General features: G+C 45.6%; 1 protein-coding gene across 1 annotated transcript in view; it reads right to left on the bottom strand.

The window, feature by feature from the left end:
- SEC24D (SEC24 homolog D, COPII coat complex component) overlaps positions 1-16,703 on the bottom strand; it is a 119,882-nt gene that overhangs the window by 35,444 nt on the left and 67,735 nt on the right. Inside the window, 4 exon segments of the mRNA XM_043969482.1 lie at positions 282-375; positions 1,575-1,766; positions 4,211-4,335; positions 13,703-13,818. Coding sequence (XP_043825417.1) covers positions 282-375; positions 1,575-1,766; positions 4,211-4,335; positions 13,703-13,818 — 527 coding nt within the window.

Genomic DNA, 16,703 nt, shown 5'->3' with positions numbered 1-16,703 from the left:
TATAATTTATTGGTGATCACTCATTAGATATTTTATACAGACTAGCTAGAATTTTAGCCCCTTACAGGAGATAATGTTGAAACAATTTTTAAACTGGAAAAAAATGGGTTCCTAGACAAACCAGGAAGAGATCATGTACCTGCTGGTGTCAAGGTTGAAATGTAAAGCCTGGAAGAATCTGGGAATTTTGAGTAAGTTCCCCCCAGGACTGAAGAGCTAGAGTCCCACACAGACCATTTCAAGCAAAGACTTTCTGATCACAGAGCGAGGAGTGTTCTGACCTTTAGGGCTTCCATGCCAGCTTGGATGATAGGAGCAAAGACTGTCTCGTTCTCGTTTGAGTCAGCAAAAATCTCTGGAATCTGATCCAACAAGCTACGAGAGAAGAGCAGGGGTCATCACCAATCTTTAGCTTTGTAGCCTGCAACAACAGCCTCACTTTGACACCCAACACAGGCAAGCTTCAACCATGGTGAGTTGGGTGGGTCCTGGTCCCTCGGGGAATGTCTGCATTCTTTGACTATGTTCTTATAGTGAGATCAAGGGTTTTGGTAGGAGACCCCCCCGCCCCGCAAGTGAACCTCAAGTTTCCTTATTCACTCCATTACTAATCAGCCACCTTGTGAGTTTATAGAACCATAACATTAAGAGCTGACAAGGGTCTTGCTCCATCTAGTTCATCCCTTTGACTTTACAGATGAGGAAACTGAGGCACAGGTGATCGGCTACCCAAAGCCACACCAATTCATAGCTGAGCCGTGATGAAACTCAGGTGCTCTGGCTCTCATTGAGAGGGGCCCTGGTATGGTGGATAGCACACTGGACCTGCAGTCAGGACAGTGTGAGTTCTCTCGATCCCCTCATTCCCTGACACTCACTAGCTATGTGACCCTGGGTGAGTCACTTTACCTCTCTGTCCCTCCATTTCCTCATTTGCAACATGGGAGGCTGGAGGGAAGTTAGACTCAATGGCCTCTAAGTTCTCTTCCAGCCTTAAATCTATGATCCTGTGACTTAAGATTGTAGAAGAAAATCTTATTTGGGTAGGGGTTGGAGTCAGGGGTGGGCCAGAAGCAGCTAGTACAGGTGTTAAGATAATTATTACATTTTCAGTGTGAACATCTATACCTTAGGAATTGGCAAGCATTATGGGTGAGGGCTTGATGTATTGTTTTGTTAAATGTCTACACTTAAGAAAGTGTTGGGAAAATGCTAATAATTTAGATTAAACTGAAAAGTGAGTCATGTACACATTATTGCATCAGAGAGCCAGTTGTTAAACATTTATCAGCATATCCCCGGGGGGACTAAATGACCTCAGAGGTCCCTTCTAGGTGGGAAATCATTTAGTTTCACCCCTTTCTTCTTCAGATGGGGGAAAATGAGGTCCAGAGAGAGAGAGAGAAAGCAACTAACTCAAAGGTTTCTGGTCACTAAATGGCCAAGCCAGGTCTGATCCTAGTTTTGCTCATGCCAAATCTTGGACCCTCTCTGCCAATTGGAACTGACTCAAACAGACACAGAGAAGTGCTTAAAAATTAGATCTACACTGAAAACCATGAACCATTCTTTACTTGTGAATGACAGCCTTGGATTCTTGATAGTTGACCAGGAAGCCATCCAGGAGAGGAACAAAGACCTCAGACACATCTGTCACCACCATCATCTGGGGCTGGGCCAAGTTGCTCTTGACATTAAAGAAGTGGAGGACTTTGTTATAGGTGACAAAGCCCACCCGGATGGCAGAGGTCTCTTCTTGCTCTTCCCTGGAAACAAAACAAAGAAAGAATCGGGTGCTATTCTGCAAAATTAGTCATGGGGCGAGAAGCAATGGCCTGGGATTGTGTACGGGAGCTGTCTACAGAGCACAGGATGCCTCCTCTCCACTTCTCTCCCCCTGTGACCCTTCCCCTGAGGCCTTGCAAAGCCTTTGGCTTTGTAATTTTCAAACGTGTCCACCTGGCCCCACTTCACTGATTCATTTCCTACCCATCCTTTAAGGCCCAAGTTAAATGCTACCTGATTTTCCACGTCGGCAGAGCCCTGGTGGCTCCTCCCTTCAAATGGCTCTGAGGGGACAGGAGAGGCCTAGAGCAACTCCTGTATGCCCCATCTCCTCAGGATGGAAGGAAGCAGGGGCAGCTAGGTGGTGCAGTGGATAGAGCACTGGCCCTGGATTCAGGAGGACCTGAGCTCAAATCCGGCCTCAGACATTTAACATTTACTAGCTGTGTGACCCTAGGCAAGTCACTTAACCCCAACTGCCTCACAAAAAAAAAAAAAAAGGATGGAAGGAAGCAGACAAAGGACAGTGTTTGTTTGCAATGGCTGATTATGGGTAGATAAAAGGAAGGAGAAGAGAAATAAAGAAAAAACCCCACTGAAGAATGTGCAACAAGATTTCCCACTGGGCTCGGCTATTTTTCAATGACATGAAAGAGGAAGTAGGTCCAAAGTTGTCTGGAGTCATTTAAGAGCTAGAATGAATGTATTTTGAAGCATTTAATCTGAATGCCTTAGATTATTACAAAACATCAGGCTTCTCTCCACGGGGACATATTTGAGGAACCTTGATAAACAAAGAAACATTGTCCTAAAATGATTTAATCTTCAACAGGCTGAACTATTACGCTGGTCGAAAGAACACATTTCACAATTCCCAGTCTCTTCTGATGCAACTCCAGGGGACATGGCAAAGGGAGGTGGGGTGAGTGGTAAGTCTGGCTCCTTGGCCGCCTCTTGGCTATTCATCCACCAGTACACACAGGCCCCCACTTTTTAGTCCTAACAGACTAAAGATAAGAAAGTTTTAGGTGATATTGGATGGTTTGAAAAGTGCTTCTGGCACTTACCAGAACTCAGACCAGACCATCTCCAAGTTTGTCCCAGCCCCAGGTCATACCATCCCCCAAACGTAGCAAGGCCTGCAGTAGAGCTGAACTGACTCAGGGCTCCCCTTCACAGCCAGGCTCCAGGGCCTCCAAGTTCCTTCCCAGCTCTCAATCTAGGACTCTCTGAGTCTATGATTCTAGTCTAGGAGAAGTTCACTCATTTCACTAATGAGGAAACTGAGGCTGGAGAAGCCAGAAACCTCACAAGTGACAAAGTAGGGATTTGAATTCAGGTTCCCATGGCTTTCTTCCATGGTGCCATGCTGCTTCCTCCCAAATCTCTAAAGTTGACAAAGTGATTTCCCCAGAACACACCAGTGCGTGGCACAGTATGAACACGGTTATCTTCATTACTACAGGAGACTCTTCTCTGCCTTGACTGGGGTCTCTAACCAGTCTGCTGCTGGCTACTTGGCTACAGGAGGCAGAAGAAGTAAGGGCTGATGGTGGATGTGGGACGGGCATACACTATGGACACCAGAAATACGGCCACCAAAAAAAGAGCCCCAGGTCTCTGTGATCTCCTCTGAACCTTTCCCATTGCCTTGGTTGGCTTCTCTCCATGGTGCTCTCTCTAATGCCAGGTCTCACCACTTTCCATGCCGTTTCCTCTCCTTCTATCAGCCTGAGAGTGAATGCCAAGAGGGCAGGAGCTATGTCCTGGCTGAATTCTGGATCTCCCTCAGCACCCAGCACAATGCCCTACATGCCATAATTGCCTCTTGAATGAATGCAAGGGGTGAATGAATGGAAAGCACCACCAACTTCTCCCATCCTGAGTGCTGAAGTGCTGTGGGTTTGGGCAGAGAGGGAGCCAATCAGACTAGGTGGAAGGAACTTGAAGGACCGCCTAGTCTGATTGGCTCTCTATTTCTTTCCAAACAAATGACCAGTCTTAGGCCCAGAGGGTTTGGGGGACTTGTTCAAGGTCAGGTGGTAGTAAGCAGCAGAGCCCACCTTTGAACCCGGTCCTTTGGCTCCCAATACAGCCTGTTTCCCGCCCCATTGATTCCCCATGCTTTTCAAAATATTAGGCTGACCTTTTCTTACTGTACTTGAAAAAACAAACCTTGCTTTTTATATAGGTAAGGGGCAGTATAACATAATGGAAGAAGTTCTGGACTTGAAGGTGGGAACTCCTCCATTTCTAATCGTGCCTCAGCCACTTCCTAGCTGTTTGATCTTGGGCAAATCACTTTACGAAGTCATTGAGGGGTTGTAACCTGCATTGGCGGAGGAAGCTCTCACTATGGGAATTTAATTTCTAGTCAACCATTGTCTATCACAACACTGGTATAAAATGTACCACTGCCCCTTACTTTGGCAGACTTTCCAGGATGAGCTTCAGTTCTTCACAGATGAGTCTGACCAGGCCATTCTTCACATTACTGTAGGAGACGTCGATCATGAAGATGTAGGCCGGTGGGTTGGGACGCTTGTTGTTCTGTAGGACACAAGCACATGGAACATATCAATACAGGCACAGATCTGGCCACAGAACAATCCCAGCATCTAAAAGGTTAGTCTAGCTTATCAGGGATTTCATCTAATAATTCAGACATAAAGACCAGAGTACATAACTGACCCCATGATGTAGCTGCTTCTGCCAAAAAAAAATATTAAAATATTATGGTTTCCTGATCCTGGGGTGAGCATGAGGCTGGCTCACTGGGGAGTCCTTGGAATTCAAAACATCAATTCCAGTTTTAACAAAATGATTTATCATAAGCTCGACACTGCACATCAATACAGCTAATTAAATTTACTTAATAACCACTCACATTTAAGTTAATTCATTTTAATGCATAAAATCTATGCATTAAAGATGACTTCTCAGTCACCCCTCTAAAGGGGATGACACACATAAAGTGCTTTGCAAATCTTAGAGCCCTACAGAAATACTAGCTATATACTAGTTATTATTAGTTATAGATCAGGATTCTTTGGTTGTTCCATTTTTCCTCTTACATGATTGCAATGAATGTATTCATCCTTTTTCTGGTTCTGCTCTTTCACCCCCTTTATATAATTTTAAACAGACCTTTATGGATTCCTTTATATTCCTCACCCTTGCCTATCTAGCTTGCATCACAGTATGCTAAGATCTTAATATGCCACGCTTTATTTAGTCATTCCATTGTTCGACATTTAGATTGTTTCTAGTTATTTTGCCATTATAAATAATTCTGTTGTGAAAAATCTTTGGATGGTTTGTTTGTTTCTGATGTTCATCCTGTTTTCAAAGAAGATCAGTGACATCATGGGGTGATGTTGTGACTCGTGCGTGAACTGGGTTTAAGTAAAGCAGAGTTGCACAAAGTCATCAGCCTCATTCTCTCTTCCAGAATCATTGAAGTCAAGTGGCAAGACTAAAGTCAAGATGACCGGTGATGGCCTGGGATGCACTGGGTGACAGCCTTGGTGTCTTCACAGTCCGACCAAGCTTTAAACACTCCTTGTCCTGGGTACATGCCTGACAAACACAATTTGATCCTGACCTGGTTTGTCTTCCCAGGTCAATGAGTTTTGGGGGCTGACCAGACATTATCATTCTGTCTTTTGATTATTTTGTAAAATCCCCCAAATCTCTCCTCCCCAAGATTCCCAAGCTTTCTTCATGGACTTTAGCTTGTTATTTAAAAGAACGCATCTGGTGAAACTATGAGGTACTTAACCCGCCCCCCCCAACCCAAGGCAGGCTCTTCTCTCTGTCTTAGTACCCCACATAAACCCTGTTTCCAGCCCCCCTCTTTGGGCACTCAAGCTCTTGCTTTGCTATACAGACCTGCAACTCCTCTGCCCCATTAAAGACCTCCATTTTGTTGTATTGATCATTTTCATTAAAATTTCCAGCTGACATGCCCAACAATGGAATTACTGAGTCAAAGGGCACGATGACTTTGGAAACTTTCTTTGAATCCTGCCTTACTGCTCTGCAAAAAGATCCCACAGGTTTGCAAGTCACCAGCAATAAATCAGGGGGTCTGTTTAGCTACAACCCTGGCAACCTTGAGTTTCATCGCTTTGAACTATTTTTGACAATTTGATGGATACAGATGGTAACTTATGGTTCTTTTTATATGCATGACTTTGATCTGGAGTCGGATGACTTGTATTCAAATTTTCCCTTACATGCTAACTACCCATATGACAAGTCATTTAACCAACCTGGACTCAGTTTCTTCAGCTGCAAAAAAAAATAGAGGTTTGGACCAGATGGCCTCCAGTCATCCCTTCCAGCTCTAGACATGTCTATGGTAATTAAGAAGACTGACATCTCCCAGTGGCTTCATGTTTGTAGAGTCTCAAGATGATTCCCCCAAAGTGCTCAAGCCCTGAGCTCACACAGACAGTTGCCAGAAGCAGGTGGAGTCACTCAAGCATGCCTTATGAAACTCTCAAGAGTTGTCTTATTTTGCGAACTTACAGTGTGTTTTCATGATTCCTTCTCCTTAATTCCCACTTATACATTCAACTTTCCAATGAGACTGCCATACTTGTGGTTCCCCATATCCCATCTCCCACCTCCCAGCCTTTGCTTGGAACACAGCTCACCTCTCCCTCTTGGAAATCCAACTCCCTTCAAGGCTTAGCTCAGGGGGGACGTCTTGCATGAGGCCTTTCCAGATCCCTCCATCTCCTCATCCACTCAGCACTATGCTCCCTCCATTATTTTGAATTTACTTTGTAAATATTTGGTTATTGGGGCAGCTAGATGGCGCAGTGGATAAAGCACCGGCCCTGGAGTCAGGAGGTCCTGAGTTCAAATCTGGCCTCAGACTCTTAACACTTACTAGCTGTGTGACCCTGGGCAAGTCACTTAACCCCAATTGCCTCACTAAAAAAAAATATATATATATTTGGTTATTTATTGATCTGCATATGTGTGTGAGCTCATGGAGGGGAAGCACTTGTTTTGGACCCATCATAGCCTACAAATGGTTGTTGTATTGAATTAAATGGAATGATAAATTCCTGAATCATGTTGCATTCCATGTGTCTTTACCCCAACATACTTTAGAGTCTCTTCTCCTGTTAGACAGAATGCCAGACTTGGAAGCAGGAAGACTTGAGTTCAAATCCCACCAGACATTTACTAGCTGTGTGACCCTGGGCAAGTCACTTTAACCTTTATTAGCCTCAGTTTCCTCATATGTAAAATGGGGAAAATGACAGCCTCTCCTTCTCAGGGTCATTATGAAGATGAGATGACACCATATCTGTAAAGCACTTTGCAGATGTTAAAGTGCTAGATTAGTTATGACTATTATGATTGTTGCTACTAGTCTTTAGGATATGATATCCTCACGCTTCAAAATTAAATTCATTCTTCCCCTTCCCCCAGCCTGTAGCATGTCAATAAGGGCTTTGGCTAATTTTGGACATGTCTGTGGTAAAAATGAAATCCTGCTATGCCTTCCTCCATCTGTTTTAGCAGAAACCATGTAACATGGGCCAGCTGCCACCACTCGGAGCTCAGGCTGTGAGTCCTCACTGCTGTTTGAGAGGACATGAAGCAAAAGAAGCTTCACTTTTGCTCTTATGAAAATATTTAGAAGAGAGAAAAAATCTCCGAGCAGCTTTATGGACTCGGGCCAGAGGAAAAAAGCACCAAATTCATTTTTAATATTATGACAACAGACAAACCTGGATGTTATAAAGCAACTTCCGCATTTTATAATTATGAAGGATAAAAATCTTTCAATAAAATTTTCAATTAATTCAACATCTAAGGGACATTGTAGAGGGGATCCCTTGGGTGGTATCGGCTGGACTAAATGACCTCTAAGAAGCTGAGATTCTGTGATAAGTTTAACTATGACATATTGCTAGGAGAAGCAGTGGGGTATAATGGGGCAGGGGGAAACTCCAGCCTTGGGGTTAGAAGAGCCAGGCACTTATTAGCTGGGTGACCTTGGGGAAATCACCTTATCTTTGTGAGCCTCAGTTTCCTCATCAGTAAAATGTGGAGAATAATACTGCACTGTCCACTTTGGAAGCATATTGTTCTTGCTATTGTATTAGTGATCATAGCTCCCAATAAGAAAAAGGCAACCCCAAACAATCTCTTATTAGTATAAACATGGTGAATCTGGCTTTCGTTTAAAAAGGCAACTCCAAATTCTTATTAGTATAAACATGGCGAATCTGGCTTTCATTTAAAAAGGCAACCCCAAACTCTTATTAGTATAAACATGGTGAATCTGGCTTTTCCGCCCAATGCAGCATCACATCAATGGTGGTCTGAAGAAACAGATGAACCACAGGCAGGCCAGTGGGAGTTGTCAATTATAATTACAATGGCAATGAAAATGTCACTTACATTTCTTTCCTGACTCCCACAGAATCTATCTCTTAGCTAGTAATTTGGAACCCTAGCTCTGGGGCTGATAAGGTCATGGAAAGAGAGACTGTGTAAAAAAAGAAGAGGCGACCCTGGGCAGAACCTCGGGAACGCAAAGAATTAGGGGACACCATGTGGATGCTGAGAGAGAAAAGGATGCCCAGCCTCGGTTAGGCAGGTAAAAGGGGCACCAGGAGGGACCAGTGTCACAGAAGTCCAGATAGGAGAGATCATCTGAGGACAGGGGGCATCAACAGCATTAAATGCAGCAAACAAATTGAGAAGAATGAGGCCTGAGACAAGAGCATCCCATTGGGTAATTAATAGGTAACTGGAGAGGGTGGTGTCAGTCATTGGGGATGTCAGAAGCCAGATGACAAAAAGTTGAGAAGTGAATGTGAGGGGAAATGAAGACAGTAAGACTAGACAGCTTCTTCTGGAGAAAGAGGGGAGAGATAGAAGATAGTATCTGGAGGTGATGGTGGGGTCCAGTGAAGGGTTGGTGTTGAGTTTTTTTAAGTGATGGGCAAGCTTTGATGTTTGTCAGCAGCAGGAACTAGCTGACAGCGAGCTGTGAATCCTTATCTTAGAGAAAAGGAGGAAGTAGAATTTATGTGGAAGGGAAATGAGATTTCTTTTTCTTGATCCCAGAGGTTATATGTGGAACACTGAGTAGAAGTTGCAGGAGAAAGGTTTAGGCCCCAATGATCAGTGCTCTCCTAGCGTGGAAGCAGCTGCTTCGGAGCCAGTTCTCAGTGGAAGTCTTCAGGTAAAATACTAAAGGATACAGAACATTCTTGTCCTCACAGACTGGCCCCTGCCAGATCTGATATTCTCTGACTCTGTGACCCACACCCAGATTTCTGGAGCTTTTTCTGACAGTTTTCTTGACTGCAGGCCCTCCCTATTCCAGATTATCTGGTTTATTTCCTGCCCTTATATACATCTTCTTTAAATCTAACTTCATATGGATTGTATCATGTAATTTCCTCTGTCAAAAATCTCCTTTCTTAAAGGCTAAAATCCCAGTTCTTTTGCCTGGATCCGAAGGTTTTCCATCATCTAGCTTTGCACTAAATATTCAGCTTTATTTCCAACTGTTCCCATGGTCCCTGTGGTTTAAATCCTTGTTTCTTTTCTCTTTATATTATTTACCTTGGTGATCTCATCAGCTCCTATGGGTTTAATGATCATCCCTATGCAGATGTCTCACTGACCTATCGATCTAGCCCTAATCTCCCTCTTAAATTCGAGTCTCGCGCCCCCATCTGCCTTTTGGACATCTGAAACTGGATGCAGAGGAAGGTGTCTCACACTCAACACATCCAAAATGGAACCCTTTGCCTTTCTCTCCAACTTTCCCCTCTTCCCAACTTTCCTATTACTCTCTAGGTAAGACATTGCCATCCCCCCAATCACCCAGGCTCACAACCAAGGTTCATCCTCAGCTCCTCGCTTGCACTCACCAATTTAGTATCCAGTATTGATCTGATTCATTGCCAAGTCATTTCTCTCTTCACCATCTCTCTTGTAAAGGTCCCCTTCTCTCAGTTCACTCACCCGCCATCCCAGGACAATCCTCATAACCTTTCACCTGGATATTTATTGACTTCTTGCTAGTCTCCTTGCCTCAAGCTCTCCCCATGCCAATTCATACTTCCCTTGGCCAAAGTGACTTTTCTAATGTGTAGGTTTGACCACGTTACCCACTTCTAGTCAGTAACCTCCAGGATTAAATAGAAAGACCCCTGTTGGGCATGGAAAACCCTTCACCACCGGATCCTGTCCTACCTTTCCAGTCTTCCTATGCTTACCTACCCTCCATGCATTCTACAATCCAGCGACACTGGCCTAATTCCTATTCCTCACATATGACCCCTCCCCGCCCCCACCTCCTGACTCTGTACTGGCTGCCCCCCCTCTACTTCCGGCTTGTCTGGCTTCATAATTCAGATCAAATTCCATCTTCTCCAAGAGGCCTTTTCCGGTCTCCCCAGGTGTATATCTTGTAGGCACATAGATATTTGGTATTGCTTGTCTCATTACAACGTGAGGCTCCTTGAAGGCAAGGATCATATTTTTGTCTTTCTCCGCCTCCCCCAAGCTTAGCAAGAGAAGTTAAGTGACTTGTCCAAAGTCACAGCCAGTATGTGTCATGGGTAAGACTTGAACCCAGGCCTTCTTGGCTCCAAGGCCCGTTCTCTCTCTACTGTGCCAAGCTGCCTCTCCTCATTTAAGTAAATAACACAAAGAATGTTAATGTATTACCCTGAGCCTTTAGAGTATTCTGTGTCTAAGCCTCGTAAACGTTTGTGGTTTTCTGAACCCACAGAACTGAATTCACAGTTATTACTTTCTAAGCAAATCCGCCCCACGATCCGAGCCCCCAATTTGAAGTGCTATGTTCCCTCGTGCAAAAATGATGACTCCCCAATTAACTAATAATTATTTCCAAGATTTAAAAAAGAAGAGAGTTAAGCACATGGCTTGCCAAATAGTAAAGTGAAATTCACTAAAGTAAAGCTGGGAATTTTCTCTTAATGATGAAAAATTACTTGCCTTTTGTGAAAATTTGATTTTTAGGAGATTTTAGCTCATGGAATTACATCTGGGTAATGATTATCTCAATTCTGATCATCCTCCCCTCCTGCTTTGCCCAACCCATGCTAGGCTAGTAATAGAGCTGTGGTTCAAGGTTAAGGAGGATCCCAGAGGCGTTTGGTGAAGTGGAATTAGCCATCTGGGCCAGATTGGTCATCTGGACCCAAGTCGGGAGACAAGGAAGGGCCCTGGCCTTTCTCCCTGGAACTTGCACAAAGTCAAAAAACCCTCCCTAGCCCTGCTTGTTATTTACTTAATTTTTTTTTTTTAATTTTTTTTTTTTATTTTTGCAGGGCAATTGGGGTTAAGTGACTTGCCCAGGGTCACACAGCTAGTAAGTGTCAAGTGTCTGAGGCCGGATTTGAACTCAGGTACTCCTGAATCCAGGGCCGGTGCTTTACCCACTGCGCCACCTAGCTGCCCCTTTTTTTTAATTTTTTTTTTTTTTATTTTGTTATTTACTTAAATAAGGAGAGGCAGCTTGGCACAGTAGAGAGAGAACGGGCCTTGGAGCCGAGGAGGCCTGGGGTCAAGGACTTGTTCAAGGACTAACACCTGTGACACATACTGGCTGTGACTTTGGACAAGTCACTTAACCTCTCCTGCTCTGGGAATCATGGAGAACTGAGATACAGAGGCGCTGGGGTCAACTTAGTTTCAAACAATTGGAACAATTAAAAATAATCAACACATTTCTAAATTATTTCTGTAAGACATTATGTCTCTCTGATTTCTCTCAATCTTCCCTCTGTCATGGGGTGCAGAGCACCCCAGAAGTTCTCTGGGGCACACCAAGGAATCTTCTCCTTGAGAAACTAAACCAGAGGACTGATAACGCCTAGAGAGATAAGCTGAACCAAATCGGACTGAGCTAGCTTGGGATTCCTACCCTTCATTCTGGTCTCCCTTACCCTGGGGAGATAAATTTGGGTGTGGCTGCGGCCTTTGTGTTCTGAAGAGGGATCTGTAGCCACCCCCCACCCAATTCCTTTAGTCACTACCAGTGGGGGATGGTCCTCCACTCCTCACCCAATTCCCCCAGCTACCACCAGTGGGGGATGGTCCTCTCTCACTAAAGGAACTTTTCACAGGCAGATGGTCCACCCCCATCAGTCCTCTATAAAAGTACCTTCCAGTCTCCTGTTCGAGGAGATTTGGCATCTCTGAGCCATGTGCTTTATGCCAAATCTCCCCATGAAAAGTCCAAGGATTTCTTTCATGGTTTCCCTCCCCCCACCCTTCCCTTCCCTTGGCCCTAAATATACTATCACCTTATTCTAACTAAGTTTTGTGTGCAAGAGGGTGTAATTCTTTAAAGAGGAATTCCTAAGAACCCCAACCCCAACCCCAACCCATACCCCATTTTCCCACCATATCACCTCTATCTCTCATCTGCTAAAATGACACTGGGGTCTTCTATTGGCTGCTGTGTGCTTTGGGGAACTGAGTCACCAGCGGAGGGGCAGGTATATCTCAACACCCATCCTTCAGTGGTAAAACAGATGGGGCCAGAAGTGGTTAACTCCTTTAAAAGTCCTGGGGAACTAAGAAACCAGCAGGGGATGGGGAAGGGGCTGGATCAAAAGGAAATGCCAGGCAGGTAAGTGGAAACAAAGACTTCATTTGGCTTCGTTAATTTATCTTTGGAAAAAATCTCAGCTAAGGCACAATTCATGAATTTGTTAATTGTCTCTCCCCAATAACCTCTTTCTTCCCACCTCTCCCACCTCACTAGCATTTTTGGCATGCCTGAGGCAAGCCACTGTACCAGCACCTTCCACTCAACTTTCTAATTCACATCTGCTAATAATACAGGAAGGAAATAAGACCGCTTCAGAGGAATGGGGGTCAGCAGCAAGGCAGTGCCTCAAAGGTGGATGTTACTGAGAAAGGCACACCATCAGGGAGCTTGGCTTCCTGTTTTAACAAATGTTTATTGCTAGCGGAAAGGGGGAAGATGGATCATGGGATCAAAGAGCTTGAGAGAACACAACCCCTCATTTTACAGAAGGGGAAACTGAGGCCCAGGGAAGTTAAATGACTGGATCAAGATCACACATTTACCAACTGGCAGAGTTGGGATTTGAATTTGGGTTCTTGGAGCCTGAGTTCCAGCTCTGTTTCTCTTTTACACTGAGCAGGGCTCTGTCATTTTGACATGGCTGGACGGAGGGCACAAGCTGTTAACGTGCAATTGTAACAAGTGTAAAAAGTGCGTGGTGCTTTTTAACAGATCATTTAAAATTTCTGCACCCTCTACGTTCCTGTGCCGGGGACAAAGCCTGGGTTGTGGTGCATTGGTGAAAGATGTCCCTCCCTGTCACCCCTTCCCCAGGAACATTGCTAATGCAGCAACCAACAGCCTGGGAGGAATTTGTAGCCTTGTAGTCTCCTCAATCTCATGCAGAGAGAGCATGGAGCCTCACTCGCAGGTTCAATGTTTATTGAACAGAATCGAAAGCTCGTCTCTGTGACAAAGAGGCTGTTCTGGATTGGGGAAGATTGCTTTAATCAATCACTGGAAGGAAGATCCCTCTGTGAGGAGGGGAGCAAGGTCAACGTTGTACTGTGAGCGAGATTGGACCTGGGCCTCAAACCTCAGGCTCCTGCTCACCCCACAAGCTGATTTTGCTTCTTTAGTTCATACTGGGTCACAAGCTGGGCATCATCAATCGATCAATCAATCAATCAATCAATCATCATCATCACAGGAAAAGGAACTGGACCTGGGCTTTCCCGGCTCCAGGAACTCCCAGATGAGGAAGCCCCTCCACCAATCCATTTCTCGGCAGGTCTTGGGAGTTGCCTAAGGCAGTGAGAGGCTGGTCACAGCTAACACTTATCATGCGATGCTGGAAGCACTTACTCTGCAATAATCCAAAGTAGCAACGTATTCGTAAGATCCCAGAGAGAGCTCTGGCCTCTCGTAGTGGTCCAGCCTTCTGCCAACGTGGTCCAGATGTTGGAAATAGAAGGGTGGAACTGGGGGAAGAAGAACAGAAGGGTCACTTGTGTGTTCTCGAAAACACAGAGAAGCGAGTGAGTCCTTCATGACCATTAAGGGAGAAGGGGACGGAGGCCTGACCTGCCAGAGAGCACGCCTGTCACTCCTCTAGTACTGAGTGCATTCTGGCAAGGGACTTTTACCTCGCGCTTTTGACCTCATCTCATTCTACCCTTGAAGATTCCATCTGGATTGAGGGCAGCTTCCCCTGCTCCTGTACCCCACCCCCCAGGTTTGGGTCCAGCCAGACTGAACCCCCAGTGTCATTTAGCTGACCATTTTTCCAGGTCCAAGCTCCTTTCTGAGCCACAAGTACCACCTCCTCCTCAGCCAGCAGGCCCTGACTATCTGCAGCCCTCCCGCTGACGCCTTTGGCTCAGGGAATGTGTTTGCATTTCATGGGGAGAAGATGACTATATTAGGGAAAAGACTCCCCCCAGATAGATGAGCCTCGCTGGGGAAATCCAAACCCGGTGTGATTTGAATGTTGTCAGGGAGGAGAAGGATCGGTGCTTGGATGGCATCTGAGGGCACAGACACACTGTACTGTGTGTGAGTCATGGACTGAGCCCTTGCACAAATAGGGCGTGATATTTCTCGAGAAAGGGAACGCTGGACACAGGAAGGTGAGCCCCCCCTCCCTCGGGCTCCCATGCCCCTCGTTCACCATGGGCCTGCTGCTGCTGCAGCTGGAGCCTGTCAGGGAGAGAACTCCCATCTGGAAGAGGCCCAGGGGCCGGCTTTTCTTTGGAGACCAGGCCCCTCAGATCAGGTCTGAACTACTGGAGAAAACCCTTTAATCTCAAGATATATATTTAAAACACTTGACTTAAAAGCCTTTCGTGTTCTTGGTGATTTGATTATTAAAAGCCTGACACCAGCCCAGGGAGTGGGGACTTTGCCATAGGGCTGTGCCATGACTCAGTGCTGTGACCACCTCTTTTGGCTTTCTTTGTACCCCCAGCACTCAGGGCACATAGTAGGTGTTTAATAAACACTTGTTGGCTTGTCAGCCATTCCCATCCTACTCATAATGGCCTTCTCTTGGACCTCTGTTGCCCCCTTATGTTGGTAAGGATTAGACTATGCCCTCTTCCCACGTTCCAGTGTACCTATATTGATAATTAGTCTTCTGCCCTCCCTACCCACTCCCCCAAATTGTTTTCTGCTCTAGGTGACTCTTGGCTCTAGGACTGATAGAGAAATGACCCAGGTTAAGATTGAGAGAAAGAGAACTCCAGTTATCAGGGCATCAAAAACTTAGAGCTGGAAGGAAGCTCCTGAGAGACCATCTGACCACTTTATTATAGGTGAAGAATCTGAGGTCAAAAGACCTTAAGTGACTTTCCCAAGGTCACACTGACAGGAAGTGCACAAGGTGGGATTGGAACCCAAGTCCTCTGTCTCAAACCCTAGACCACAGTTGTGAACCTGAGGGACAAGAAGGCTTCGTTTAACAGAAGTTGGGAAGTGAGGAAGAGGGGAAGGTTCAGAGGGAAGGTGATGAGTTCTCTTTTGGACATGATGAGTTTGAGATGCCCGTGGGATGTACCACTGGGAGTGTTTAATAAGTGTTGCAAGACGGGCCTTCACAAGAGAGTCTAGGGTTAGGGTGTCTAGATTTTAGAGTCATCTGCATAGAGGCTTTGGTTGAAGCCATGGCAGCTAACAAGAGCATGGGCACCTTCACAGGTGGGGCGTAGAATTCAGGGATGATCTAGCAAAGGAAGCCGAGGAGTGGCCAGGGAGGTAGGAGGGGAATGGGGAGAGGGCAGCGTCAGGAGAACCCAGCTTGGAGAAATCATCGGGAAACAATGTGCAATGGGGCAGAGAGGTCAAGAAGGATGCGGACCGAGAAAAGCCCACAGGACACTGCTGCTGTGAGATCCCTGCCTGCCCCGTGGTTATCCAAGGTTACTAGGGAGAGATGTTTCGTTTAAGTGATAAAGGTGGAAGCCAGATTACCAGGGAATTAAGTGGGAGGTCAGAAAGTGGAGGCAACAAGCATAGATAGTCCTTTCTTGGTGTAGGGAGTAGGGATGTGGTCTATTGGAGGGAGGGCTGGCGGGGCTACATGAAGAATTTTTTTTAAGGGTGGGAAAGATCTTACCATGTAGCAATTTAGGAATTACTGGATAAAGAGAAATGGAAAATTCAGCAGAGAGAGGGGAGAACTGAAGAGACAAGCTGCCAGAGAAGACAGAAGGGGATGAGATCAGAGGTACAAAGGATGAGTAAGAAGAAAGGGTTCCTCTAAGAGGGGAGTAAAAGAGGAGTTTGGTGAGGTGGGGGGCTGAGGTGAATGGAAGATAGAGCTGGGGACCAGAATGCCCTGGGGGCCAGGAGATTACTGGATCTGGGCAGGGTCATATAACTAGGTAGAGTGAACCTAAGGGCAGCTAGGTGGCGCAGTGGATAAAACACCAGCCCGGATTCAGGAGAACCTGAGTTCAAATCTAGCCTCAGACACTTGATACTTACTAGCTGTGTGACCCTGGGCAAATCACTTAATCCTCACTGTCCCACAAAAACAAAAACAAAAAAACTTAGAGTGAACCTAAAAGGAGAGCTGTAATGGAGAGGACAGTGTGGGTCTGGAATTAGAAAACACAGGGCAACTAGGTGGCACAGTGGATAGAGTACAGGGCAAGGAGACAGGAAGACTCATCTTCCTGAGTTCAAATCTGGCCTCAAACACTTCCTAGCATTCTGGAAAGATCCTGAGTGAGTCATGTCACCTTGTTTGCCTCAGTTTCCTCATCTGTAAACTGAGCTGGAGAAGGAAATGCAAACCACTCCAGTATCTCTGCCAAGAAAAACCCAAATGAGGACATAGAGAGTCAAACATGATTGAAAATGACCA

The sequence above is a fragment of the Dromiciops gliroides genome, chromosome 6, assembly GCF_019393635.1.
Source record: "Dromiciops gliroides isolate mDroGli1 chromosome 6, mDroGli1.pri, whole genome shotgun sequence".
Classification (NCBI taxonomy): Eukaryota; Metazoa; Chordata; class Mammalia; order Microbiotheria; family Microbiotheriidae; genus Dromiciops; species Dromiciops gliroides.
The sequence above is the reverse complement of the archived record's forward strand: the minus strand, read 5'-3'. Positions and strand labels throughout refer to the sequence as shown.